At 43.1% G+C, this 27,391-nt stretch overlaps 1 protein-coding gene across 3 annotated transcripts; it reads right to left on the minus strand.

Annotated features, from left to right (window-relative positions):
* On the minus strand, positions 1–24,017 carry LOC147429147 (mitochondrial import inner membrane translocase subunit PAM16 like 2-like). 3 transcript variants are annotated; one of them, XM_086495256.1, is made up of 4 exons: positions 23,880–24,017; positions 1,036–1,123; positions 829–959; positions 1–643 (listed from the first exon to the last, which is right to left on the minus strand). In XM_086495256.1, the coding sequence occupies exons 1-4, from the start codon at positions 23,880–23,882 to the stop codon at positions 521–523; spliced, it is 345 nt and encodes a 114-aa protein (XP_086351382.1). In that variant the 5' UTR covers positions 23,883–24,017; the 3' UTR covers positions 1–520. The 3 variants fall into 3 exon arrangements, with proteins under 3 accessions (XP_086351382.1, XP_086351380.1, XP_086351381.1); XM_086495254.1 differs by lacking the exon at positions 23,880–24,017 and adding an exon at positions 17,567–17,649; XM_086495255.1 differs by lacking the exon at positions 23,880–24,017 and having other exon boundaries at positions 1,036–1,129.
* Between the last annotated feature and the right edge of the window lie 3,374 nt (positions 24,018–27,391).

Genomic DNA, 27,391 nt, shown 5'->3' on the forward strand with positions numbered 1-27,391 from the left:
TTTGGCTATAAACACGTGTTTATAAGAAAATTTGGCACATCATGAACATCTCCAATATATATATAAATGTAAGCTCTTGTCACAATTGGCACTTTCATCGACCAGCTTTTGCTGAACAAACACAGCTACCATTACCACTCCTTTTACATTGTCAAAGAGCAACCACTCAAATAACAAATACAACGGGATAGCCACTCTGACAAAATCTCAAGAAACAATTTGATGCCTCAATCAAAATGGGTGAAAGGTAAAATCTGACCTAGGTAAACCAGGGGTGGTAATAAAAATGAAGGGCCCCTTTCCAAGGCAACTTTACCCTCTTCTCCCCTGTATATCTCCCTTGAAATGATTTTATGCGTAAGATTAGTCCCAATATGACGTCTTAGGCCCACAAATGACAATCTTCGGACCCATGCGGCTCCTGCTGAATCAATGTGAATTGCTGCAGCTGTATAATCTATAAGATGTTTGTGGAATATACAGCTCAGCATAACACGTTTGCAGAAAGCCACACCTTCAACTACGGGTTTCCGCCAGCCTTCACTTCCTGCGACGCCTCTAGACATTCCTTCGCTCTTTGAACTTTTGACTGCAAATAGAAGCTTCCAGACTTCGCATTCCTTTCAAAGAGATTCTCGTACCTCTATAAAAATGCAAAGCCATAGATTATTCATAGCAACAGCACATCGAAATGACATCACAATAGAAAAACCATGTGACTCTGTGTTTTGCTGCTGTAAGTATCAGCTGCTAATGCTAGCTTAGCCTGGACATAAATCTGTGGAAAATGACCTAGACAATAAAACAGACTAACCAAGCTGCACTCACCTCAAGCATATCTTCAACCGTTGCTTTATCCTTTATACCCAGTATCATTCTTGCCTCTTGCTGTGTCATTGCCTTACTAGACTTCGCTAGACTCTGTACTGTCTCTTGTGCCACTCCTGTCTTTGATGCATCTATATAACAACATGAAGAAATTGTTACAAGATGTTGCGGGATACGAATGAATTCAAATTACTCAATATGACTCACTGATCAATGCCTGCCGGTATGCTTGAGAAAAAGCTCTTAGAAGCACTCCTGATCCCAAAACAACGAGGTTCGCAATCAATCTTGTTGCCTGCATGCATGCATCCAACCATCTCTCTCTCTCTCTCTCTCTCTCTCTCTCTCTCTCTCTCTCTCTCTCTCTCTGTGTGTGCTGCCCTGCGTGCGCTGCCTGCACCTGCTCCCTGCGCACGCAGTCTGCTGCAGTTCGCTCGCGCTGTCTGCTGCTCTGTTGCCCTGCGCTCGCGCTGCCTACCGCTTCGCAATAACTACGTGCTGCATTACCTAACACCCCCCTTCCTCCCCCCCAACCACAAGGGCCGACATGCCGAAGAATGCAGCGGAGGAGGAGGCGAACAAACCGCCGGAGGTGACCAAGCCGGAGAATTCGTACATCGCGGATACCCTCGAGGTCTTCACTAATCGACTATACAAGCTTAAGAAAGAGGTCGAAGGATTGACCAAGGAGAAGGAAGCATGGAAGGAGCAGGAGAAGTGGGAGGAGAAGAGAGAGAAGGAGAAAGAAGAACGGAAGAAAGAAAAAGAAGAGCTCAAGAAGACAACCTCACAAAGATGCAACAGGACCACCACCGAGCATGCATGCCTAAAGTCAAGAAAGCTCGTAAAGAAGGCAGTATACCGCGATGGTAGGGTCATCATTGATGGCAAGACCATCGCATAGGGACTCACGGCCTATGGGAGACATGAGGAGATCCACCTTGCAGTTTGGAATTGCAACGGGGATCTAAGAGGACGGGACATCATTCTTCTGATAGGGACACATGAGAAACCAGAGTGGAGTCTACCAAAGATCCAGGGCTTACAGTGGGAGTCCTTCCATCGAGAGAGCACCCACCAGCACACCACACGAGGATCAGGAGGGGTGGCTATACTCTTCAGACAGGGACTCCAGAACAGGATACAGATGGTTGCACAAGACCCAAAAATCCGCTACCTCTGGATCCGCTTTGAGCTATCACACGCCAGGACTATCTACATCACCCTCTCCTACTTTGCCCCCTCAGGCTCCAAATTTGCTACTATAGAGACAGCAAGGGAGAGGGAGGAGAGATCATCCCCATACACATGCCTGTCAGATGAGATTATGGGGGAAAGTCTTTCTTATGGGAGACTTCAATCCCAGGACATGAAGGAACACAGAGGACCCAATGGCACTATTCGCCATACACGAGAAGGCCACCATGAGAGACACCAGACACAACTCGCACCACAGAGTATGGCCATCATTTGCTCAGATTAGGTTCTCAGCACCGCCTCGTTATTTATAATGGGATGGCACAATGACCTACTTCAGGAGGACTGACATGCATACCACATGGAGTTGCAATCGGGGGGGGGGGGGGCAGTACCGTGGATTACATCATGGGACCAAGAGAGGCCACCCACCTACTTAGCTCTTTCACCATCCCACCCATACCGATTGGAGCCGATCACACCTATCTTGCACTCTCTTTCACTGGCGACACCACACCCCCATGACACGCCCACACCACAGATTTCCGGATTTTAAGCTGGATACTAACGTGGCAGAGCTGTACGGATTTCCGTAAAACGTACTGGCAGCTTTTTGGGTGCAGCGCTTTTGAACTAGATGCTTTTGAGTTTACTGCTTTTTATGTAACTACTTTTGAGGCCAAGGGCCTTTAAATATGTGCAAAAGGGCTCAGTCTCTGACACGCTTCAGTGTGAAGGTGTAGGGATTGGAGTACCGGCATTGTACTTAGTTGAAGCAATATAAAGAAATACCGAAAGGGACGCCAAGGTTTGGGGCCAATACTCTCTGGGGTGCACCACTTCGTGTCGCGTGTGATCTCTCTCTCTCTCTCTCTCTCTCTCTCTCTCTCTCTCTCTCTCTCTCTCTCTCTCTCTCTCTCTCTCTCTCTCAGTTCAGCTGTTATTGAAGTGCTAAAAGTCTGTTCAGTCTGTTCTTTTCCATTGGCACATGGTGCCTTGTCCCGTGACAATGGTATCAAAGCTTCAAGGGTGTGCTTTTTTGAAAGCATACCGCGGTCCCACCAAAGAATGAAGGTGTTGAGACTGAGAGATAGAGAGAGAAGAATAAGACACCAAAATGTTGTCAAACCCTCCTCCGAAGGCCCCACTCTATATGGCGTGAGTGGTCTACTATTGATTGCACAATCCTCGTACAATGGTCTAAATGCAATGGACTTGCCGACGATGTCGACGACGATGATGACAACGATGAGACGGGTTGAATCTGAAAACGCTAGGGCTGAAATCTGCAAACGCTTGCAGATCTGACCGTGCGGCAAGGATCTGCTTCGGGAAGGTGAGATCTGCAAGGTTTGGGGGCTGTTCTGCGGTGTCTATAGGCTGAAAACTGAAAACGTTGATGCAAAGGGTACTTCTGTCGCCGGGAATCTGCAAAATGCTAGGTTGTCTTGCTGATCCAAAAACGCTAAGCTTGATCTGTTGGAAACTACTAACGCTAGGGCTAATCTGTCGCGGGGGAACCGATGCGGTGAAGATCTGCTACCACAAGGACCGTGTCGCGATGTCGTAAGGCTGAAATCTGCAAAACGGTAGAGCTTGAGGCTGATCCAAAAACGCTAGGGCAGATTTGGTGTCTGATGCAAAAACGCTATAGATTTTGCTGTGTCCTGCTATTGCCAGGGCTGATCTGCAACTGCAAACGCTAGGGCTGAATCTTGTAGCAAAACGCTAGGCTTGATCTGATGAAAAAAACGCTAGCTGTCTTGCCAGGGAGTCTTGCTGAGAAGGTGCACTGTCGAACACCGAGTCCCTGCTACCTCTTCTGCCAGAAAGTGCTAGCGCTAGGTTTTCTTTTTTTTTCCGAGAAAAAGATCCTTCTATTAGTTAATGAAACTGCCCATAGGGCTACAACCACCTCTAAAAGAGAGGGCTACAACAATCATGATGGAGACTCTCCCAATGAAAAAACATCATATGTACAATGAGGCTAAATCGAGAGATGGGAGGAGGGAAAAGCCACACAGGTGGGTGGTAGTGCCATCTGAGCACACCCTGGACTGTGGTGAAAAAAGGCCCAGGACACCAGAGTCGAAGGAAAGCCTCTCTACGCTCCCGCATGCGGTCGGAGATGCCCTGGAGTCTCTCAAACTGTCCTCTAAGAGTATGGATCAGCTCTAGCCAAAGATCTTGAACAGTCTCAACTGGTGATACAGGGCGAGCCTCGAAGATGCGGAAGCAGCGGGCCCGCCAAATGAACCAGAGTGTCAAGCCGTTGATGAGCTCCCAACACTCCTCTCTCTCTCTGCACCACTCCTGTGGAGTAAGCTCTGTAGCAGGCTAGAGTGTAGGTCGACCCCCCTGCATCACTATCATCCCCTGGTGGAGGATAGCTCAAACTGAAGTATTGGGCACATGAAAGTGGACCAAGCAACTGCCCCCCCAAGTGTATTGCCGAGCTATAGAAAGAGCTGGTATCAGCCGAAGAACACGAAGCCACACCTGCTGTGCCAAAGGACAGTCCCAAAGACAGTGACGCTGACTCTCCACAAGGTGGTCACAAGCTGCACATGCGGCCGAGAGACCAGTATGTACAAGCCAACTCCCAACTGTTGTAGCTCGGTGTGCAACCAGCCAATGGAACAAAGTGTCTCGCCTCGGCTGTCTGGAGTCCCATGACCTCTCCCAAAAAGTTGCCAAGAACTCAGCTATGAGACCCTCCTCCTGCCAATGAGGTGCTGCAGCAGGACGAGCCTCTCTTTGCGCTGCCAGTATGTGACGTCCCAATCAAACAGTGTATTGAAAGAAAGGGACACCTGGATGGTCTGCTGAGGAGAAAGGGTCCCTCCAAAGCCACTCTCCAAGATCCCAATGTACTCGTGCCAGTGGACAGCTCTCCCAAGCCCACAGTCTCCAGTGGTCAATCTCAAGAGCTGATGGGTCGCGATCTATGACACAAGTCCTCCCACAGATGCCCACCACTCGGATCCTCTGAAAACAACACTCTGCCAGTGTGCAACCTATGGGGCCTCTTCTGAAACTCAGTGTAAGTGTCCCTTACCTTGTAGCTCGAAAAACAGGGAGGGTATAGTCTCTGAGCAAGCCCGAATTGAGATGAGAACCTCCAGTTGCGTGAAGGCCCCCATCCATCTGGGTGCTGCTGACTCGAGAGGTGTGAGTCACTCAGCTGATACTGCCTCTGAGATGTCCTGACACATGCTCTGCACCCCTCTCATGCCCTCAAGCCAACTCTACGCATCTCTGTGAAAATCCATCTAGTCGAGGGTCGCCAGGGGCCTCCAGCCTGAGGCACCCTAGCACTAAGCCGCTAAAGCAAGAACTCCTTCCAGGACTCCTCTCCTGGAAGAAGTCCTCTGACGATAAACTTCCCAAGAAGGGCTCTACTTTGTTGTGCTAGGTCTATGATCCCCAATCCTCTCTAAGAACAAGGAAGAATGATGACCTGCTGTCAAAAAGTGATGACATGGCTACCGAGAGCAGAAACCCTAATTCTTGCAAACCCTAATTTCTGGAAACCCTAACCCTAACTGCTGGCTGAAACCCTAAATGTGGTGGAAACCCTAAATGTGGTGGCTGAAATGCCACGTGGCAAGCAGTACTGATTTTCGGATTTAACGGGCTGAAAAAAAGCTACAAGCGACGCAATTTCCTGCTTTTTCTCTACGATTTGGCAAGGAGAGAGAGAGAGAGAGAGATCATCTGCTTCATTTTATTTTTACTCTCTTGAGAGAGAGAGAGAGAATTTTTGCTTTTGTTCTGGAAGCTTTTGGGGCTCTGCTTTTGGGCATCCCTTGTAATCTTTAAATAAGCGGTTTAGGGCTCACTCTGCAGAGCATTTGGACGCAGAGTCTGAGAGTGAAACCCTAACCGCTCTCTTGTATTGTGACATTGATTTAATACATAAAGAAACACCGATAGGGGCGCCAGTCTTTGGGGCCAATATCTCTAGGCACGGAAGTCCGCCAGGCCAGTGCAAATCTATTGTGATCTGTGAATTGTTTTAAAGTGGTTATCTGGTGCTGTCGTGATTGATTCTTGACTTGGAGTGTCCAAGTCTGTTATACCTGCCATGCCACTTTGGCCCGCGCTATTTGAGTGTCACGCCCTGACCAAAGGAAGTTCCTGATCACTTGGCTGATACAAGAACTCGAAAAGATCCAACAAGAAGTGATGTACCACATAGTAGCCAACAAAACCTGGTTGGCCACTACAACTCTGCCTGCTAGAGAAAGTCGTGCGGAGCTCCAATGTAACAACTTTTTCCTGATAGACATGAGGAGGGAGCAATCTGCTGCTGAGGAGACAAGTCCAAACCAGCCTGATAGCCTGAGTACCGAACTGCCCCTCACCTGACATCCAATCACTCGTAGGAGCACTACCAACCGAGAAAGCCACTGTCTTTCCTCCAGTTGATCAGTGCACCTGATGCACAATAAAAAGTCCCAAGAGCCTGCTCACACTTGTGAAGGTTGGCCTCCTGGCCATCCAAATACAAGGCTGAGTGTCTGCAAACTCAGCGTCCAATAGCTCATCTCCCCGAATAGGGAGCACTAAGCCACGTAAACCAACCTGCTGTGAAGCCAAAAACCTGCTCAACACCTCATCATAGAACAGAAAGAGGAAGGGGGCAAGAGGGTTGCCCGTCTGACCGAGCGTGTGAGCATGAAACGATCCCCTCTACCTGCTGACAAAAGTACCTGGCTGTGTGTCCATCTGTACAAAGCTTACACCCCTCTGATCCAAGCATCTGAGAAGCCCATCCTGCATAAGAGTGCCCTCCAAAAAGTCCCAATCAACTACGTCGTAGGCCTTCTCAAAATCGAGAAGAAGAATCACCAGATCCTCACCACGAAGCCGCGCGAGGGTAGAAGCCTCCCAAAAAGTAAAGATGTTGTCAAGGATACTACGCTCCTTGACAAAACCTGTCTGTATCCCATGTATAGAGCTCTCTAGAAGTGGTTGAATCCTCAAACTCAAAGCCTTGGCAAGAATTTTGTAGGCTGAGTTGAGGATGGTGATGGGGCGCCACTGTCGAATCTCGTCCAAGGAGCCACCCTCCTTGGGAATGAGGTAAATCAGGCCCTCGCTCATGCTGTCAAGCATCTCTTTTGTGTGCAGGATGAACTGAAAAGCACTGCAAAGATCTGTGCCAAGCAAGTCCCAGTAGTCCAAGAAAAAGCTGAGTCAAGCCATCCTCACTTGGACAGCTACCTCGGGAGAGTGCTCTTAAGAGCTATGTGCAGCTCCTCTAGCTGAAGAGGAAGCTCAAGCCTCTAGCGCATCTCCTCAGTCACAAGACAAGGCATCTGTGCCCACACCAGCTCTCTGCATGCATCCTGATGCTCTAACTGAGGCTCTGCAGATAGTAGATCACGGTAGAAGTCAGTAGCAACTACACGCAAGTCCTCTGGCTCTAAAGCAACTGACTTGTCGGGCCTCCTCAATTGGCTGACTGTGGCATGCGTATGTCGGGTCCCACTACCTCAACGAAAGCGCCACTCACTGTCACCCACCTGGGTCCACTGAGATGCCTGTCGATGGAAAGCAAACTCATGGCGCCTCTCCTTTGTGCTGACAAGCTCCGGGCGAGCCTACTGTAACTGCTCCTTCAACCAAGGACTGTCTGGATGCTGCTCCTGCATCCTCTGCAAGGAAGCAATGCTCCGTCGGAGACGCTACTTCTCCTCTCGTTGTAGCCGGGCGAGCCGAAGACTCCTGAAGAAAGAAACAACTAAGCTGAGCAAGTCCTCAGGCCACTCTGTCAACAAGAGAATCTTGCATGTCTAAGCTCTCTGTCCAAAGAGCCTCCACTCGCTCTCTGAGCGCAGAGTCCGGCAAGACCCTCTCATGGATGCGCAGCATCATGCTCCCCCTCCTCTGTCTATCAGACAGTGTAAGGATCACTGGTGCATGGTCCAATAAGGAAGTCCTTGTCAGAATGCCAATTGTCCCACCCAAGTCACATAAGTGGTCACTAGTGTAGAAGCGATCTATCCGCGATAGATTCACGCCTCCCACTCTGCGGTCCGAACGAGAGAAAGCCAGGCTGTCTGGGAGCCTCACAAAGCTACAATGCTGCCACACATCTGAAACCCGCAATCATACGAAACCTCTCCCAAGCTGCCAGCTCAACTCGATGCACAGTAGTATGGCTACCACCAATCTTGTCACAGGGATCCTCCAACATATTGAAGTCACCCCCTATGCACCTGTCACAAGGCGGGCACCACGTGCCAATAGAAAAGAACAAACTGAATAGACTTTTAGTACTTCAATAACAACTGAACTGAGAGAGAGAGAGAGAGAGAGAGAGAGACAACACGCGACACGGAGTGGCGGAATTCCACCCCAGAGAGTATTGGCCCCAAACCTTGGCGCCCCTTTTGGTATTTCTTTATATTACTACTGATTCGCAAAGTACAACAGCCGAGAAGCACTTGCTCTCCAATCTGCGCGCTAAAAAGTGCCAGAGAGGACCCCAAGGCTCATACTTAAAGACCCAAAGCCTAAAAGCATCAAATATGAAAAGCTGACCCCAAAAAATCACTTTCCTAAAATTTCGGGATTTCCCTGAAAATCCGCCGCGAATTCCGGAACGTCCGTACAGGTGCCACATCATCATATTTTGATGTGCAAAGTCTTTTGAGTGTGTTGTGCTTTATTTTTAATGCCTTTATGTCACTTGGGCCCCATCGGACGGGGTCCGATAAGTTGGTGGGAACTCTTCTTTAAAAATAGGCCACTCGTCAAGACTTTGTAAGTCTGTAAAACTTCTTCTTCTTCTTCTGCTACTTCTTCGTAGGGTTTCTGATTTTAGGGTTAGGATTTCGGGCAAAATTAGGGTTTTTGATTTTAGGGTTAGGGTTTCATCAGAATTAGGGTTTCGGACAGAATTAGGGTTTCTGGCATAAATTAGGGTTTAGGCACCTCGGCCACATCTGTAAGTTGACTTCATTCTTTAGGCTTTGACACATCAGCATTTCGTTACAGCACCATTGCTCTGCCTGCGGCAGAGACTCAACAATCTGAGACCAAAACTCTGCACGTGCACTCGCTCCATTGGGCGCTTATATGTTCAAGAAGCCCACGAGACAACCCTGAATCTGCATAGTGATCCACTGAGCCCTACCTGGCACAATAATCCCTCTGTCCACAATGGCCTGCTGCAAAGAATCCGCTAGTCATACATACCCTGCCTTGGATGCCTCCAGGTCCAAATGCAGCTGACCAAAAAGTCTCATATCGTCCATGCAAAAGCTGACCACAACGTCTAATGCTGCTCTCACACAAATGATGCTCTTGTAGCATAAGAAGGTCAATCTCTCCTCCCACAAGGCATCGCTGAAGCTGCTGAAGCTCCTGACGCAGTCGGCCCCTCTGACGCTGAAACTGGGACCCACCTAATCCCTGTACATTCCATGAGACGATCCTCATGGGGAGCGAGAGAGAACTGATGTTGCCGTAGCGCTAGGTTTTCTTATATATTGGCTTGGCTAAATTGCCCTACCCAGTTTCCCAACAAAGTCACTTATTAATAATAAGTGAAAAATGGCTAAAATAGGGAAAATAGATCTGTGCACTGTAAAAATGCTCCTGATGGGCTCTGACTGTAATCTGAAGATCATGTTGTGTGCAACCACAGGATATGCATCTCTAAGTGCCCGGACATGCACGGTCTGCGAACAGACTCACAAAAGTGCTAGAACATTTCCTAAGCTAACTGAACTGAACCCAACCCTTGTCATGAAGTAGCTTGTCCACGTACACATAGGGTTAGATGTGCACGTGACAAGTGCCATGCAGTGGTGGAAGTCTATAGCTACCAAGTCGGACACTCCAAGGACTTGGCAAGCTTTCAAGAAATTTTTTGCCCGAAGTTATATGGTTTCTGACATCTTCTGTGAAGAACACTACTACTAAGTGTGTTTATTCATAACTGTACTTAGATGAAAACTGAAAACTGAACTAGACTAGAGACAAAGACACAAGAGAGGAATGTGTGTTTGATTGATTGAATCTGTTACAAGAGGGTTTCTTATATAGAATCTGAAAAGACACGATCAAGAGACATGACCATAGGCCAATAGACATGACTCTAGGCCAATAGTCGTGTCTCTCTACTGTAGAGTTGTAACCCTTCGGCGTAAAGGTGCAGCCATTCGCTGAAGAGGCATGGCTATTCGCCGAACAAGTGCAACTCTTGGTCGAAGAGACACATCCTTTCGAGAATAGGGGTCTCTAATCTGGTACGTCTTTGTATCTGCAAGAGAATTACGTAAAGAAGGTAAAGAATACGTCACAATCGTGACATTCCCTCCCATTTAAAATAAAACCCTGTTATTAAATAATTGTCATGCGTTTATCAAAAAATTCTTGTAAAAGGTTAGGGTATTGTTGCATTTCTTCATCCGTTTGCCAAGTAGAGTCTAACTCTTCAAGGTCCATCCACTTGACTAGAAACTCGGTAATAATCTTCCTTCTTGTCTCCTTTTGTCGAACATCAAGAATAATTTCTGGGATTAAAATCAAGTGTTCTTCCTCAATTTCTGGAACATAGGATGAGACATCTGGAATAATTGAATCTCCTGGGATATATTTTTTTAACCATGAAATGTGAAATGTTGGATGAATCTTTCCCCATGCTATTGGAAGTTCGATTCTGTAACTAACTTTAGAATACTTCTTCAAAATCTTGAAAGGACCGTAATACTTAGGCCGTAACTTGGGAAAAACAGACTTTATTGTTTTGTATCGATGCGAGGCAACATATAGTAACACCAAATCTCCTTCTTGAAATTCTGTATGGCGACGGTGTTTATTTGCTTGCTTTTGATAAGTCTGTCGAACATGTGCCAATCTGTCCTTGATCTGAAGAAGGATATCTTGCATTTCATTTACCAATTGATCCGCTAAAGCAACTTTATGTTGAATCACAAAGTTTGCGGGAATCAATGATGTATGTCCAAATGCTGCTTGGAAAGGAGTCATTCCAATCGCTGAATGAAAAGAATTATTGTAAGCAAACTCCACCAAAGGTAAATATTCTTCCCAAGAATTTAGGCGGGTTTGTATGTAATGTCGCAACATTTCCTCCAATATTTGATTCACTCGTTCAGTTTGTCCATCAGTCTGTGGATGATAAGCTGAACTGAATAAAAGATTCGTTCCCAATGACTTGAATAAGGAAGTCCAAAAATGTCCTGTGAACTTGGGATCTCGATCTGAAATTATTGATTTTGGTAGTCCATGGATTCGAAATATATGTTGCACAAATAACGAAGTAATATCTGGTGCAAAAGCAGTAATTCTGCAAGGTATGAAATGTGCCATCTTTGAAAATCGATCCACAATCACCAATATCTGAGTATTGCCTTTTGATGATTTAGGCAACGTTGTAATGAAATCCATACTAATTCTTTCCCAGCTTTCATTTGGAATTGGTAAAGGTTGTAATAATCCTTGTGGTAACTGTCTTGAGGCCTTCATAATTTGGCATGAGTGACAAGCTTTAACAAAGTTCACTACGTCTTGCTTCATTTGAGGCCAATAAAATACAGCTGCCAATAATTTATAAGTTTTATTGATTCCAGGATGAGCTGTATAAGGAACTTCATGATGTTCTTGAATAATCATCTTCCTCATGCGTAAATTGTGTGGTACGCAAATTCGGTCTTCATAATATAACAGATTATCTTCTACTGTATATGCTGCAACTAGATTCATTTCTACTTGTGTGGGAGTATTTGTGCCAAGTACTCGAAATACTTCAACAAAATCTCGATCCGTCAAATATTCATTCTTGAAACAATCAGGAATATCAAAAGTAACTCTAGATATTGCCATGTTCGTAGCTTGTGGCATTCGATTGAGTGCATCTGCTACCGAATTCTGAAGTCCTGGAACAAATTCAATAGTCATGTGGAAATTTGCCAAGAATTCCACCCATCGACCTCGACGAGGATTCATAACTGGTTGTGTAAAAATATATTGTAATGATTGATGATCCGTTTTGACAGTAGAGTCGGCTCCCAAAAGGTAATGTTTCCATGTACGGTAGGCATGGATAATGGCGAGGAACTCTTTGTCATAGACTGGGTAACGTATCTGTATAGCAGTAAACTTTTTACTATCAAAGGCAATAACTCTGTCATTTTGCATTAATACTCCACCAGAAGCACGATCTGAAGCATTTGTCATTACTAAAAATGGTTTGAGAGGATCTGCAATGGCCATGACTGGAGTAGTAGTCAAAGCCTGTTTAAGATCATTAAAAGACTTTTCTGCTTTTGTGGACCATGTAAGCTTTTCAAATTTCGTCAATTCTGAAAGAGGAGCAGCAATGTCCGAAAACTTGTAAACCTTGGTATGGTAGAAATTTGCCAAACCCAAGAATGAGCGAACATCACATATTGTTGTTGGAAGAGGCCACTCGACAATAACTTTGATTTTCTGAGGGTCAACTGCTATTCCATCAGCTGATATAACATGGCCAAGATAGTCGATCCGATCCTTGAAAAATTCGCTCTTTTTCTTGTTGATATAAAGCACATTAGTCCGCAATATTAAAAACACCAAACGAAGATGTTCTTTATGCTCTGCAATATTCTTGCTAAAAACGAGAATGTCATCCAAATAATTATGACGAATTTATCCAGATATGGACCAAAAATCTCATTCATCAATGTCATAAACGATGCAGGAGCATTGGTTAGTCCAAAAGGAATTACCAAGAATTCATAATGCCCATATTTTGTTCTAAATACAGTTTTATACTCATCACCTGCTTTTATTCTGATTTGATGATATCCAGACTTCAAGTCAATCTTCGAAAATATCTTAGCACCCAAAAGTTGATCAAAAAGTTCATCAATCCTTGGAAGAGGAAATTTATTTTTGATTGTCAGCTTATTTAACGTGCGGTAATCTATGCACAGGCGCATAGAACCATCTTTTTTCTTTACTAACAAAACTGGAGCACCAAAAGGACTTTTACTTGGACGAATATGACCTTTATCAAGCAAATCAGCGAGTTGTTGCTGAATTTCCTGAGGTTCGATATATGAGACTCGATATGGAGCTCGTGTAGGCGGAGCACTGCCAGGAATTAAATCAATAGGATGATCCACTGGTCTACGAGGAGGTAAGGTGCTCGGCAATTCATCAGGAAAGAGGTCCAAGTATGGTTTATAGAATGGTTGCTCAAGATAAGCTGCTGGATTGGGTTTTGGTGTGGATTGAATTGTATCCAATGAAGCATCATCTGTGCTACGTATCATTAAGAGTGCTGTAAAATTCTTAGATTTTCGTACCATCCGCTTAACTTGTAAAGCAGAAACAACAACTACTGGTTGTGCTTGAAATAAGCCATTCATTGTAATGAGTTGACCATCCTTGCAAAGTGTTATTGAATGTCCTCGAAAACTGATAAGAGGATCATATTGGTATAACCAACATTGGCCAAGAATCATATCATAAGTTGATAATGGAATTACTTCAAAAGAAAGGCTGTCTTGATAATCTTGGACATCAAATGGCAAGTGCTGAACAATTGTGTTACAAGTCAAAAATGAACCATCAGCTAATTCAACATCATATGGTTGAATACTTTGGACCGTAGGCAATTTAAGTCGATGCACTATGTTGGTGCTCACGAAGTTATTAGAACAACCGCTGTCGACCAAAATGTTAATCGGTTTGCCATGTATGAAGCCAAGAAGACTTAAAACTTGGTTAGACAAGGTGTTGGGAACGAGCTTAGCATTACTGGCATTTTTCATAAGAAATGTAGCCACCTTAGAAACACGAATTGTACTAACCACTCGCTTGCCTTTATCTTGCTGTGGTGTAGATTGCTCAGAAGTGGAAGGTAACATTAAAGGTGTCTCTGCATTAGCATTGCGTCGCAAATTGGACGGTTGAGGTCGCTTATCACATTGGTACCATCTGTGTGGTCCACCACAAATTGTACACAATCCATCTTTGGATTGTTGTGAAGTAGACTGCTGAGGAGGAGCGGCAGAAGTTGAAGCTTGATTGCCATACGAACGTCTGTCTGAATATGAATTTGGCCGAAAAGTTTGACGGCTTCGACGACATCGATTAAAAAGAGACCGATCATTTTGGCAATTAGGTCTATCATTCTGCGCTCTAGAACTCCAAACATTAAACCTGGATGAAGAACTAGCAGTTGATTGTGACTGCATAGAATTAGGGCCATTTTGTTGTCTGCTGCCTGAATAAGAGATTTCTCGTTGGTTGCAAAAGGAAGCACGGGGTCCGCGACCAGATGGGCGATCACCGACTCTACCAGACGAAAAATTTTCTCTACGATAGTCTCCTAGTCTTTCCACATAACTGATGGCTTCTTCAAGTGTAGAGGGATTAGCCTTATGTACATCATCACGTAAGGTGGGCTCCAATCCATCGACAAAATAGTGTAATTTGTCCTCGGGACTTAATGTCATTACCTCCAAGTTCAACCTTTGGAACTGAGATACATATGCAGCCACTGAGCCTGTCTGGCATAGGTGACGCAAAGCAGAGAGTGCATGGAAATCGGCACTAGCTGGCACGAAAGCCTTACACAACGCTCGCTTGAATTTTGCCCACGTTGATGTGTGTTTGCCTAAGGTTACCCGATTTTGCCACCATAGGAAGGCACTATCTTTAAGAAGACTAGCAGCTAAGGCCACTTTCTTGTCATCCGACAATTCAAGATTATTGAAATATGTGTCCATTTTGAACAGCCATTGGTCAATGACTCGCTTATTACGGCGGCCATCAAAGGGTTCTGGCGGTTTAATGTCTACTTTCTTTTTATTAGATTCTGTGAGTAAGCGAAAAAGATATTGAAGTTCAGGATTATTAACTTGTTCTGGTTGATCTGGCATCGAATGATTTCCGCCCTTCACGGAAGAAGCTGCACTAGAATCTGGCGAAGAAGTCTATTGCTTCAATGATTTGACCTCTGTTGATAAGGAATGAAGTAGTGTTTCAAATTGCTCTTGACGTGACGCTTGGACTGCAAATTGCTGTTGGATAGCAGCCAAGAGTGCAGTAGCATCCATCTGTCCTTGTCCTGGGTCTGTTTCTGACATGATGAAGTCAGAGTTCGTATCGAGGCAAAGCTAAAAAACTCCACCCTGTAGCCAAAGTTGGCGGTGTGTGAACTGGCTCTAAGAACTCTGCAAACGCCGGATCGTCCTCTGTGAGATCCTCGACCTCATCGGGCTCTCGAGTAAGAGGAGTATAATCTGGCACAATTTCCTCCGAATGAAAAGGAACCAACGTGTGCGCAGTCTGAATCTCCGAAAGACTATCAACGAAACACGCTGGGATATGGTGTGCCAAATGCGGAAACCGAGTAAGGATGAACTCGTACTGCTGTAACTCGTCCTGTTGACACTGTATGGTCACTTTCCAAATCGACCAACGCTGGAAGCCAAAGCGGCGCTGACAAATGTGTACCAAGTATTCACGTTCTAGCGGGTTCGGTGGTTCAAGAGAGTACACCGGCGAGGGAATGGCTGCGGGAATGTCCGGAACTGGAATGGGTTCGGGAACAGGCGCAGGAGCAGGTTCTGACAGAAGAGGATTCTCTGGGAGAACTTCTTCCGGCACTTCGTCTACGTAAGACAGGTACGGAACGGGAACATCGTAAGCGTCATTCTCCATGAGGAGTGCGGGATTGCCGCACAGGAATCACCGCAAGGGAGTGTGTGTCGGAAAGCCAGCACTGTAGATTTCCCGTAAGAAGGTTGCGCTGTTGTCCATTCTTTTTTTTTTAATGTAACCTTGGGTAAATTAAACCAAGTGGCTTTGGGCGGCCGGTCAACTTTGGGCGGGCAAAACCTTTTTTTAATAAATGTAAGTGGGTAAAGACTTTCCAGCCAGCGTAAGGTTATTAACCAGCGTAGTAAAAAAACTCAGCCAGCGAATAACTCAGCCAGCGATAAAGGGCAATTTCAGCCACGTAATTTGTGTGCAGTACGTAAAAAAGACAGCCAACCAGCGAATTCTATGTGTGAAACGCTGCAAGGGGTCAATCGCTGGGAAAGTAGTACCGCTGGGAGAGAGTCCCGTCTCTTGGTGCCCAAAGGGTGTGTCTGTTGGAAAGACTTTTCATGCGTAAGGGTGCGAGCGGCCAATTTGAACAAGGACTCGCAAGTTGCCGGGTACGTTGCACACACACATGTCGCACACACACATCACTGTATGCTGTAGTATAGTATAAGTATGAATTGGAGAAAACACTTAAGTTACCTCATACTCAGATTCATGTGTGTACCACCGTTCTTATGCTGCCATACAACACGTAGATTGTTGCGGGTAGGGTGAGCAACGGCGAAGTTAGGTAGACGCCAAGTCCAGAGGCCCGGGAAAAAATTGCTCTGATACCACTGTGAAGAACACTACTACTAAGTGTGTTTATTCATAACTGTACTTAGATGAAAACTGAAAACTGAACTAGACTAGAGACTAAGACACAAGAGAGGAATGTGTGTTTGATTGATTGAATCTGTTACAAGAGGGTTTCTTATATAGAATCTGAAAAGACATGATCAAGAGACATGACCATAGGCCAATAGACATGACTCTAGGCCAATAGTCGTGTCTCTCTGCTGTAGAGTTGTAACCCTTCGGCGTAAAGGTGCAGCCATTCGCTGAAGAGGCATGGCTATTCGCCGAACAGGTGCAACTCTTGGTCGAAGAGACGCATCCTTTCGAGAATAGGGGTCTCTGATCTGGTACGTCTTTGTATCTGCAAGAGAATCACGTAAAGAAGGTAAAGAATACGTCACAATCGTGACATCTTCCTTCGGAGTGCAACTTCTGGCAGAGGAGTGTATCCTGAAATGCTTGCCATGGAACCCTAGCAGATTATAACTTGAAATTTCTCGACATCTCTTAGTAGGTGTCTTTTCTCGAGCTAATAACCTTGGAGGTCCTGTGTAATTGCTATCTCTTGGGACTACCATCGCTGCCAGAGGAACACTGTCTGTCCAAGAGCCGATGGACCATGTTGTGGTCGGCTATGACCTTATGAAAGGAATCTAATATACCTTCATAAGTTCAAAATAGTCTAAACTCACGAATTATAAGAGGGAATAAAGCACACATAAAACTATAAAAGCAAGGGACACAAGAAAAGAAAAAGAAAAAGAAAAAAAACAAACTAACTAACTAAATCACTTTGTTTACTACGAAACAAAACTAGATAAAACAAAACATTATTAACTTAAAAATGTTTTTAGAAAAGGCATGCGTAAAATAAGTTGATGCAACTTACTTGGCTTAAAACAAGTACTTAACTTAAAGCAAAAAAGGATAAGACATCGTAAAAACTTAATCCTAGAAATCAAACTTCACACAACAACTTGGAACACATTCTTAAGTCCTCAGGTAAGCTAAATACGAAATCGAAAAATGAATACTACAAACCTACGAAGAGCAAAGATCCAAACTTGATGATATGTGACCTCAACTTCGTTGCTTGTCCAAACAGAAAGAATAAGATTATCACCTTTATCATGCATAATTTGGACAACAACTATGACATCCCTACTCACGTCGTCAATGTCCAAGAGTAGGTGCAGGTTTGTATAGAGGTCATTCATGCTTTGAACGTACTCTACAAAAGCAACGAGCTAAGTTTCTATCACCCCATTATAAAGGCTAGCATTTGTCAAGTTATAGTAAAAATTCTACAAGCGCTAGAGATCAAAACAACAACATAAGGTGTTATTAAGTCAAACAAAAAGTGGGCTTTTTAACTCCCCACTTCTATTGAATTTACTACTAATCGTCTTGAACATTCCAAAGGAAGAAACATTAAAAATAAACGTACTATGATGCAAAAATGAACGAAAGTTTTTCATGATTCTTTTGAGTGAGTATCCTTTTTCAACTAGTAAAGAAATAAGATGGCAAGATTGAACAACAAAAGCAGATTTACTAGAACAAAGACGAGAAAATCTAAATAGTTGAGAGCAAATGACACCATACTTAGCTAAAAGAGAAATGTTCGAAGGAATGTGAGGCATACGGATATTTAGATTGGCATATTCTGGTTCAAGGCGCTTATCATAGATATCTACTTCTAATACCAAGGGAGTTTGAAAAATCTTAAGGTCTTAAAAGGCACAACAATCACTATTTGTGGTACAGTTTAGTTCACAAAACTCCTTAGGATAAATTCCTCCGCCTACAGAACTCGAATTCAAGTACATAAAATCTTGAAAAGAAGGAACGTCAGGAACAAAAAGATCATCTACAAAGCTTCTTACATTGCATAACTTGTGCAAAAATATTGGGCAAGTGTTAGCAAGGACAAGACGCTCCATAAAATCAAACTCACAAGTAAAAAGATAGAAACTAGCAAGAAAAACAACACATTTGGTGCCCATAGGGATACCAATTGTTTGCTTGAAAAGAGAGTCGCCGATGGTTATATATAAATTGTCCAAAAGAAAACCTAACCAAGATATGATGTCAATGTCATCTACAATCCTGGTGAATCTCTTTCTTCCGTTGTTTACATCTACATTCTTACTTTTCAACCATAAGAAGTCAAAGTTCAAGGCTGACTTTTCTACTAGCAATGCCTTGTACCTATACTTCTCAAGCTTGTACGCAAAAACTTTTGAAATAAGAGCCTTGACTCTGAATTTAAGGTCCTCCAAATTTAGCTTCGTGTATAGCGTTGTAAAGTCAAAAGTTTGGAGACATAAAGGAGAAGATTTCTCCTTAAGTAGGGATCACACCTACTGAATCATTTAAAATCCAACTTGAATCGGTAGGTACGTCTGCTTCCTTTAGCATATTTTTCCACAATTCATTTACGTTAGGTAAAATGGCTTTGAAAAAATAACTAAGCCATTTGGAAACCTCGGTCAAAGAGGTGTTACAAGAAGCAACTATAAATCTAGGCTTTATAGGATTCTTGTGGAACTTCCAAACGGTATATAAAAAAGGTAATTTAAGTTGGCACTTGAAACCAAAAGACTTACAAAAGTCTTCATGTTTCAAGATAACCTCTTGCATCGAAAGATCACAATCATTGTAAGTCTGAGAGTTTACTTCACCTAACAAGCGTTCTAAATAGAGCTTTTTGCACGTAACAACAAAGTTATTAGAGCACTTATCTACGTAAGAGATTACAAAATCACGATGAGATTTCCTAAGAGCATCACGATCAGAAGAAGATACTTTTCCTTCCTGAAGAAACGTTCGTAGAGCAAGATGCTAATTTCAAAGAAGCTTTCTTAAGGACTACAGACTTCCAATGGGTAAAAACACCTTGAACTCCTAAAGACTTCTCAAACTTTACTACGAACTAAAATTCCTCTCTATGGCTTTGAGAAGACAAGAGTCATTTGAGGAAGGGAGCCTATATTTAGTACCTTTTGAGAAAAGGTCTTTCAAGGAATCCGAAGGAAGAATAGAACAATCGGCAATAACTACATGACCCAAAGCTTCATTTACGTAAGAATTAAAGGCAGTTTTACTACAAGGACAATCAATACTTGAGATTGCTAGCCTTTCTTGCTTTTCAAGATTACGTCTGATGTCACTATAGTTGAAAGCTTTTTGCCCTAAAGTTTTCACATATTTGAAAGCTACGATGGGATGGTTTCATACCTTTCTCACACAAGGAGAGAGAGCATCCAAAGCTTCCTAAGATCTCAAAATAGAGCTTAATCCAATCTTGTCTAAATCAGGGGAGGTAAAGATAGTTATCAACAAATCTTTCTTTCCAACCAAGGGATTTTTCAAACTAGGACACTTGGACTTCAAAAATTTGCCTAACAGTACTCGAAGTTGAGTACTATGAAACTCTCTTAGCTCCAAATCTTCATAAGAGTAGTTCTCAAGGGTATACAAGAGCTTAAATAGAATCCTTCTATTATACCTTTCAAATAATTTATAAAAAAAAGAACCCAACTCCATGGCTCTAGATAGGTAAATCAATCTCCGTTTGAAATCCCTATAAGCAAAAATTCTATGATTAGAAGGGTCATCACTCTCAATTCTAGAGATTGAAGCCCTAGGGAGACCTTGTACTCTACTAGAAATAGTGTTGTGCAAGACAACTGGATTGATTTCAGGGATAGAAGGTAGATATGAACAAGAACCTTTAGGAATCCAAGTTCTTTTCAACTGACTTGAAGGGAGAACTAACTCGGGAATCTAATCCTAATTTTTGGTGCAGGTTTTAGGAAGGGAAGTTAGTCGACTTTTCGAGCTCGGCTGATGTCCAGATTGCTTTATAGATTTGAATTTGTTTGAGAACTTGTTTGGTGATCCTGTTTGGAATTTGTTTGAAATGGATGGTATCTGTTTTGAACCTCTCTTGGTGCCGATTTGAACTGTTTGACTCGGGTTTGAATACTAGTTTCAATGCTTGGGGATTTACTCTCGGGTGGAGTAGTGAGAAATGTTGTTTTGGTATTGTTGAACCTTGGAACCACGCAGACGGGATCTCTGGGGAGTGTTTCGTTGTATGCTAGAAAACCTCCGAACGATGTAGATGGGATGTTTGGGGAGCGTTTGGTTGTATGCTTGAACCTCCAAGCAACGCAAGCTGCGGTCTGAGGCGCGTTTGGTTGTACCAGTCCTCTGAACTCATGGCCCATACCTTTTTAGGTTATTTGCGAGGGAGTGACAAGGTAGTCGTAGAGTAGCTTCATACCGCAGACCGTCTGTCTCGAGGGAGTGCTCAGCGACATTCGTTGTCTTGTAACATGCATAAGTGAGCACTTGTGTTACATTATGATGTGCCAACCACTAAATATTCCTTATTAGATACTTCTACGAAGTCAACGAACCACGAACCACGATATCAAGAGTTCCGATATGGAATGAGACTCCTTATTGGATGAGATTCTTATAAGAAGCCAACGACCCAGAAAATCAAGAGCTCCGATTTGGAATGAGAAAACTAAATGTCCATCAGAATGTCCCTCGGCATATTTTTTTCCGTACCCGTGTGGTTGCCCAGCCGTACTTCCATACTCATTTGAGTACGGAAGCGTACGGAAAGTGATTCCGTACTCGGCAAAAAATTTGAGACAATTTTTTCGCATGCAGTTTTTTGGCCGCCCGAGTTGGGCTGCCGACTGTGTTATGCAGGCATTGCAAGGAGTGTTAGATTTGGGCACATCAGCAAGCTGCGAGCTGCGAATCAGCGGCCAACCCCTCCTCTCGCCCTCTCTTGCTCACCTTCAGGCTTCTCTCGCACCCAGAACCTAGTCTCTAAATTCTACTTTTTGAAGTTTCTATGGTTTTGTGTTTGTGTATAAAGTTTTAAACATGGTGTAGTATGTAGGCTTTTAAGCATCCTATGTAGTAGGCAATCTGACGTGTGGAATTTTCGGGTAGTCTGATTCGTACTTATTCCGTACTTTCGTACCCGTGTGTGTCCGACGTGTGGTTGACGTATGGAAAAACTATGTCCCTCGGAATCACCCTCCGAAATTTTTGAGCTAACTTGCAGATATGCTGTAATCGCGGATGATTACTTTCTTTCAAGAAGGGGGAATGTCACAAACTACTGACATGTCAAGTCACTAAAGAACGGAGCCAACCTACAAATCCCGGCCAAGGGGCCTAAACCCTAAGAAGCAGAAGCAATAGAAGAAGAAGAAGCCGAAGAAGTTCCCACCAACTTATAGGACCCCGTTCGATGGTGCCCAAGTGACACAAAGACATTATAATAAAGTTGGACCCAACACACATACAAGCTAATTTGCGAGTAGCTTGATGACATGGCAATTGCTGTATGGATTTCCAGATTTTACGTTGGTTGCTGACGTTGCAGAGCTATACGGATTTCGTAAAATGCACTGGCAACTTTTTGGATGCAACGCTTTTGGACCAGATGCCTTTGAGTTTACTGCTTTTCAAGTAACTACTTTTGAGGCCAAGGGCCTTTAGATATGTGCAAAAGGGCTCAGTCTCTAACCCGCTTGAGTGTGAAGGTACAGGGATTGGAGTACCGGCATTGTACTCAATTGAAGCAATATAAAGAAATACCGAAAGGGGCGCCAAGGTTTGGGGCCAATGCTCTCTGGGGTGGAATTCCACCACTCCGTGTCGCGTGCTCTCTCTCTTTCAGTTTAGTTGTTATTAAAGTGCTAAAAGTTTGTTCACTCTGTTCTTTTCCGTTGGCACGTGGTGCCTGTCCCATCACACTCCTGATCATTGGGATTGCTACCTTCAGAGTTGCTTACGCTCATCCTCAGTAACCTTACAGCAGGACTTATCCCCCGACCTGGGCAATAGGCCACTCCCAAGCTCATTCACATTGAGAGCCACATTGAGATGCGGTTTGGTGGCGTTGGTGGCGCGAATTTTATTTTGGTTGACACAAAAGGATTGGAGACAAGAGATGCAGGCAAGACCGTGCAGACAGATTTGTCTGGCCTTTCCTCTTCTCAGAGATTATTCACAGTGCAGACTGCTCAATCTGGCTTCCCTTCTTCATACAGGATGATTACGGTGCACACAGCTTGGTCTGACCACACCTCTTCTCACAGACCCTTCACAACGCAGACTGATGAGTCTGGCTTTCCCCTCATTTTGGATTACCCTACCTACTGACAAGACACCATCCGGTGGTGGTCCGTGCAATCTATCGGTGACTCCTGCAGCTTACAGTAGCTTCTACAGTGCAAACTGTTAAGTCTGGCTTTCCTTGTTTCGGAGAACGCTTACGGCACAGATTGCTACATTTGGCCTTCCTGGAGTTTTAACACAGCTACCTGGCCACATTGGGTTGCAGGTTATGTGGTTTGGATGTGATTGCTAAATAATTTACAACCATCATAGTTTTTACTTGAAATTTAGACAAAAATGTGAGATGTGATTGTTCAGTGACTATCGTCTTTGTGCAAGTATTAGATGTTTGCAGTCTGGTGTATGGGAGCATAGAGTTGGTGTCTACTAAGCACGTTTTTGTCCTCTGTCTGTTTTGCAGGCTTAATTGAGGGTGATTACTCTTCTTTCAAGAGGGGGGTATGTCACACATGTGATGACGTGACATGAGTCATGACCATTGTGTCAGTAAGTAGACCCATGCAGTGGACAAGCCAGCCAAAAGAAAGAAACCCTAAATACTGTGCAATGATGACCTGGCAGGCAAACAACAAAAATCACACCGTGTTTCACGCTGATATGTGGCAAGCCTGTACAAACAATTGCACAAGCTTTTGGCGCTAAGTTTTAGAGAGCCACTACTTTAGGGATGAGTTTCTTTTGGGGGCTCTACTTTTAGGCTTGGCTCCATTTAACCTTTAAATATGTGCATAGGGTGAAGCTAATCATGCAGAGAAGTGAGTCTCCTCGGACATTGTACTTTGTGAACCATCAATAAAGAAAGAAATACCAAAAGAGGCGTCGCTTAACGTGTTCAAATGGCCAGAAAAAAAGGCACACCACAAGGTCACATTGTAGAAGAATTGCAGATCTACACAAAATACCAAACAATGTCCCGCTGCGTATAAACAGAGAGTTGCCATGAACCGTGGCATTTAGCCAGTTAAAGAGAAAAATCTGACATAAATAAGGCCTTGCCCAACCTTTTTCGTAGCAAACAAATGCCTTCTGTCACCTTTCAATGCGATGACTGCACCAATAACACAGATACTCGATTACAGTCTTCTGAGCTAATGAGAGCACATGCAAAATAAGTCCCCCTGACTGCCTTCAGGACTAGCAACCTCGCCATTCGAATAGCAGAAAGAAACAACCCCAGGAGACCTCAAAGTGTAAAGAGTGTGTGTGTGTGTGTGAGTGTGTGTGAGAGAGAGAGAGAGAGAGAGAGAGAGAGAGATTACCATGAAATCCCACGTCTGCACAGGCCAGATGTTCGTTCCGAACAACCAGAAAACTCCCGGACGTCTTTGAGGGTTTAGCCGACTCTTGAAAAGTGGTGTCCAAGGCTCCAATTCACTCTGTGACGTCTCCTTCGAATTGACGTTAAAACTCAAACCCCAATTCACTCTCTGACGTCTCCTTCGAATTGACGTTAGTATATATCTCGTTTTGTCACAAGTGAGGTTTAGGCCCCTGTACGCAATCTTGTAAAACTAGTTAGTGCGAAAAAAGAATGACACTACAAAAGGTCACTTAAATTTCGACGTCACTAACGAGCGTCAATATATGTGTGTGTATGTACGGAATGAGAAAGTATTTTAAAATTTTGATTTTCAAATCTTCGACGCTTGTTTCGATGTCAGCACGCATGTTCTTTTCGGTGCTTGTTTCGATGGCTATTCCAACGCTTAAATCGATTTCTGTATCGATGGCACCTGCAAAAAACGAAACCGAGGGCTTTTTGTGCGCATTTCTCTTCTTCTTGCGCGGTTTCTCAAGCTCTTTTCTTCCTCATCTCTCACAGATCTGATGCGAAACAAACTGTCGGAAGTGCTAATTTTGCTTGTGGGTTAGCCCGTAACACTAAGGTGAGATTGTTTTCATGTTTACTTATAAATTTAAGGTTTATAGTTTAACTTTGTGTTTGTCAGGTTCTAGTACTTTTACAACAACTTTCATTGCTCAAATAGGACGAATGTGAGTGCTCGAACCTTTAAATGCATAATAAATTTATTTAAATTAATTTGTATATTAATAAGAAAATTCATACTTTAAAAGAAATTATGGTTTGTGATGTGAAATTTCATTTTAAATTATGAAATTTTTTTGTTTTGGTTTATGAAAAAATCTTGTTTTGAAAAAATTTCGTTTTGAATTATGTCGTTTTTGAAATTATGCAATTGATGGTTTATGTTTTAGGTTAAATTTACATTATAAGTTAAGTTAAATTAGGTTAAGTTATGTTATCTTATACGTTATGTGAAGCTATGTTAGATTAGGTTATACGTTAGGTTAAGTTATGTTATCTTATACGTTAAGTTAAATTAAGTTAAGATACGTTACGTTAAGCTACGTTAAGTTATGTTACGTTAGTTAGGTTAAGTTAATATACGTTAAGTGTACCTACGTTAAGTTAGGTTAAGTTAAGTTAAGCTACGTTCAACAATACGACAAACTATAGAGCTTACCCACAGCACATATTAAAAACAACACAATGAGATTATAAGTTAAGTTACATTAAGTTAGGTTAGGTTTATGTTTTAGGTTAGGTTAAATTACAGTTTAGGTTAGAGCTAGCGTCAAATTAATAGTAGAAAAAACGCAATCGGACTTCGAAGATGACTCGTGTACTTCTAAAAATGCAAACGGACTTCGGTTAGGTTAGATTATAGGTTAGGTTTAAGTTTAAATTATAAGTTAGGTTACATTAAGTTAGGTTAGGTTAGATTATAGGTTAGGTTTAAGTTTAAGTTATAAGTTAGGTTACATTAAGTTAAGTTAGGTTAGGTTTAAGTTTAAGTTATAAGTTAGGTTACATTAAGTTAGGTTAGGTTTATGTTATAAGTTAGGTTAGGTTAGAGCTAGCGTCAAATTAATAGTAGAAAAAACGTAATCGAACTTCAAAAGTGCTTTTATTTGTGAGCTTTCTTTGATGGATAAACATGTTATGATTCACATCCAATCCAAAGTACTAAAGGAAGAGAAAGTAAACGTGTTTGGCAAGCCATGTATGGCTTGCCTTATGTTGTGTGATTTGTAAAGTGCCCACATGTACACATTGGATTATTTGGAATGTGGCCTTCATACACCTCCCCTTGAACCTGGGAACTAGATGTTAACCTTAACAACATTGTGCCCCTCAATTTGAGCCTCCATTGAAACTATTGAATCTATTTGCTTTGAGGATGCAATTGAGATGCATGGTCAATAACGCGCGTTATTTGGTTCTTTTATTGCACTCTTCTTGATTTTGTATCATGTATCCTCTAGAGTCATCAATTCATTAGGTGTTAAGTTTGTTCTCTTTTCTATAGGCCATATGCTTGGTACTCTTGCTGGACATTGTGTGATGGTTTTACAAATCTACCACGTGTGATCCACACCGTCGTTGCAAAACCACATGAATTGAGTCTTTGAGCCTCCGCTATGTGCACTATCTGTTCTGCTATCCCAAGTTCTAATCCCCTATGCAACCAACATTCTTGATGTTTTTTTGCACTTTTTGGCTTGTGCACCCAACCATCCTTGGCATTGTATTTTATTACCCTGTGGGATGCGAATAATTGCCCACATTGTCTTATGTATTTCAATCTCCTCTACACTAGTTCCTCGTTATATTCATTACCTTGTTGGGTGGGCAATCCAGTAGTTGCATATGCACCTCTGTGATTCCTATGAATATTTTGTGTCTGCTTTGGTCAATCGGTTGACATGACCCATTTTTTTTCTCTTCTTAGATAATGTAACAGTATTGCCTTGAATAACTGGTCATTTGTAGAGAGGAGTCCCTATGATTTGTTGGTCAATCTCTCTTGCAATTGTTGCTAGTGTGGGAGCTCATCCTTGCTCGGCGAAATGGGCCAACTTTTTTGCAGATGGTCCAACCCCATGATACATGTCCTCCACAAAAGCATCTTTATGCTTTGAAGTAACGAATTGGATAGATCTACCATGCATGCATCATATTATTGCCCTCCCCTACTAATCACCTCGTGTGCTTTGTTTTCACCAAGTTTGTTGTGGGAATGAATGATAAAAATGCTATGTATGATTGAAAATTATGACACGACAAAGAGCACCCATTTTTATAGTTGGTTTCTACATTCCTCATCATGATTTTTCCCTTTTATGCTTTCATCTATCGAGATCGGTGTTAGCAGCGACTAGCACATGCTACACCGATTATGCACCAAGCTGTGGATGTGCTATAATGCACAATATTTCCTGTTCATTGTATAGGGCCTTGGGCTCATTTAGGAGTTCCAAAGTTGTATGAGTTTAAGCTAGAGAGCTCAACTGTATCCCATAGTTGAAGGGTTTGAGACCCAAAGCTATAAAAGAGCCCTATGCTTAATGAGAAGTCGTTCTTGGGTGAGTTCTTCTCTTTGTAGGGTGGATGGTCATGAGGCTCATGGGCTTTCCATGCCCATGTAGCTCTTGATTTCTAATAATCAATTACACTTTATTTCTTATTAGTCTTTTTTGTTTGATTATGTGGAGTGAAATTGTATTAGTGTGATGGTAGATTTCTAATCCCTTTTTTGAGTTAATCTTTTCTATCCACACCTTTGGCCATGGTGTGTAAGGGCTATGCCTTCCTTCTCTTCCTCTCTCTTTACAAGGTGTGCGGTTAGTGTGTGTGCATACGTAGTCGCATTGAGGGGATGTATTGGAATGGACACACTAATGCGGAGTAGGTATGTTAATTGCATGCTTGTGTAGTTGTGTGATTAAGAGTTGTGATTAGAGTGAT

The sequence above is a fragment of the Adiantum capillus-veneris genome, chromosome 22 (assembly GCF_014529385.1).
Source record: "Adiantum capillus-veneris isolate H3 chromosome 22, ASM1452938v2, whole genome shotgun sequence".
NCBI lineage: Eukaryota > Viridiplantae > Streptophyta > Polypodiopsida > Polypodiales > Pteridaceae > Adiantum > Adiantum capillus-veneris.

Bases quoted from the DNA above. Each gene is read 5' to 3' on its own strand.
- LOC147429147 (XM_086495254.1), bottom strand. The intron at 960-1,035 runs GTGAGTCATATT...GTTGTTATATAG, and splicing joins ATACCGGCAGGCATTGATCA to ATGCATCAAAGACAGGAGTG. The intron at 644-828 runs GTGAGTGCAGCT...GCATTTTTATAG, and splicing joins CGGTTGAAGATATGCTTGAG to AGGTACGAGAATCTCTTTGA.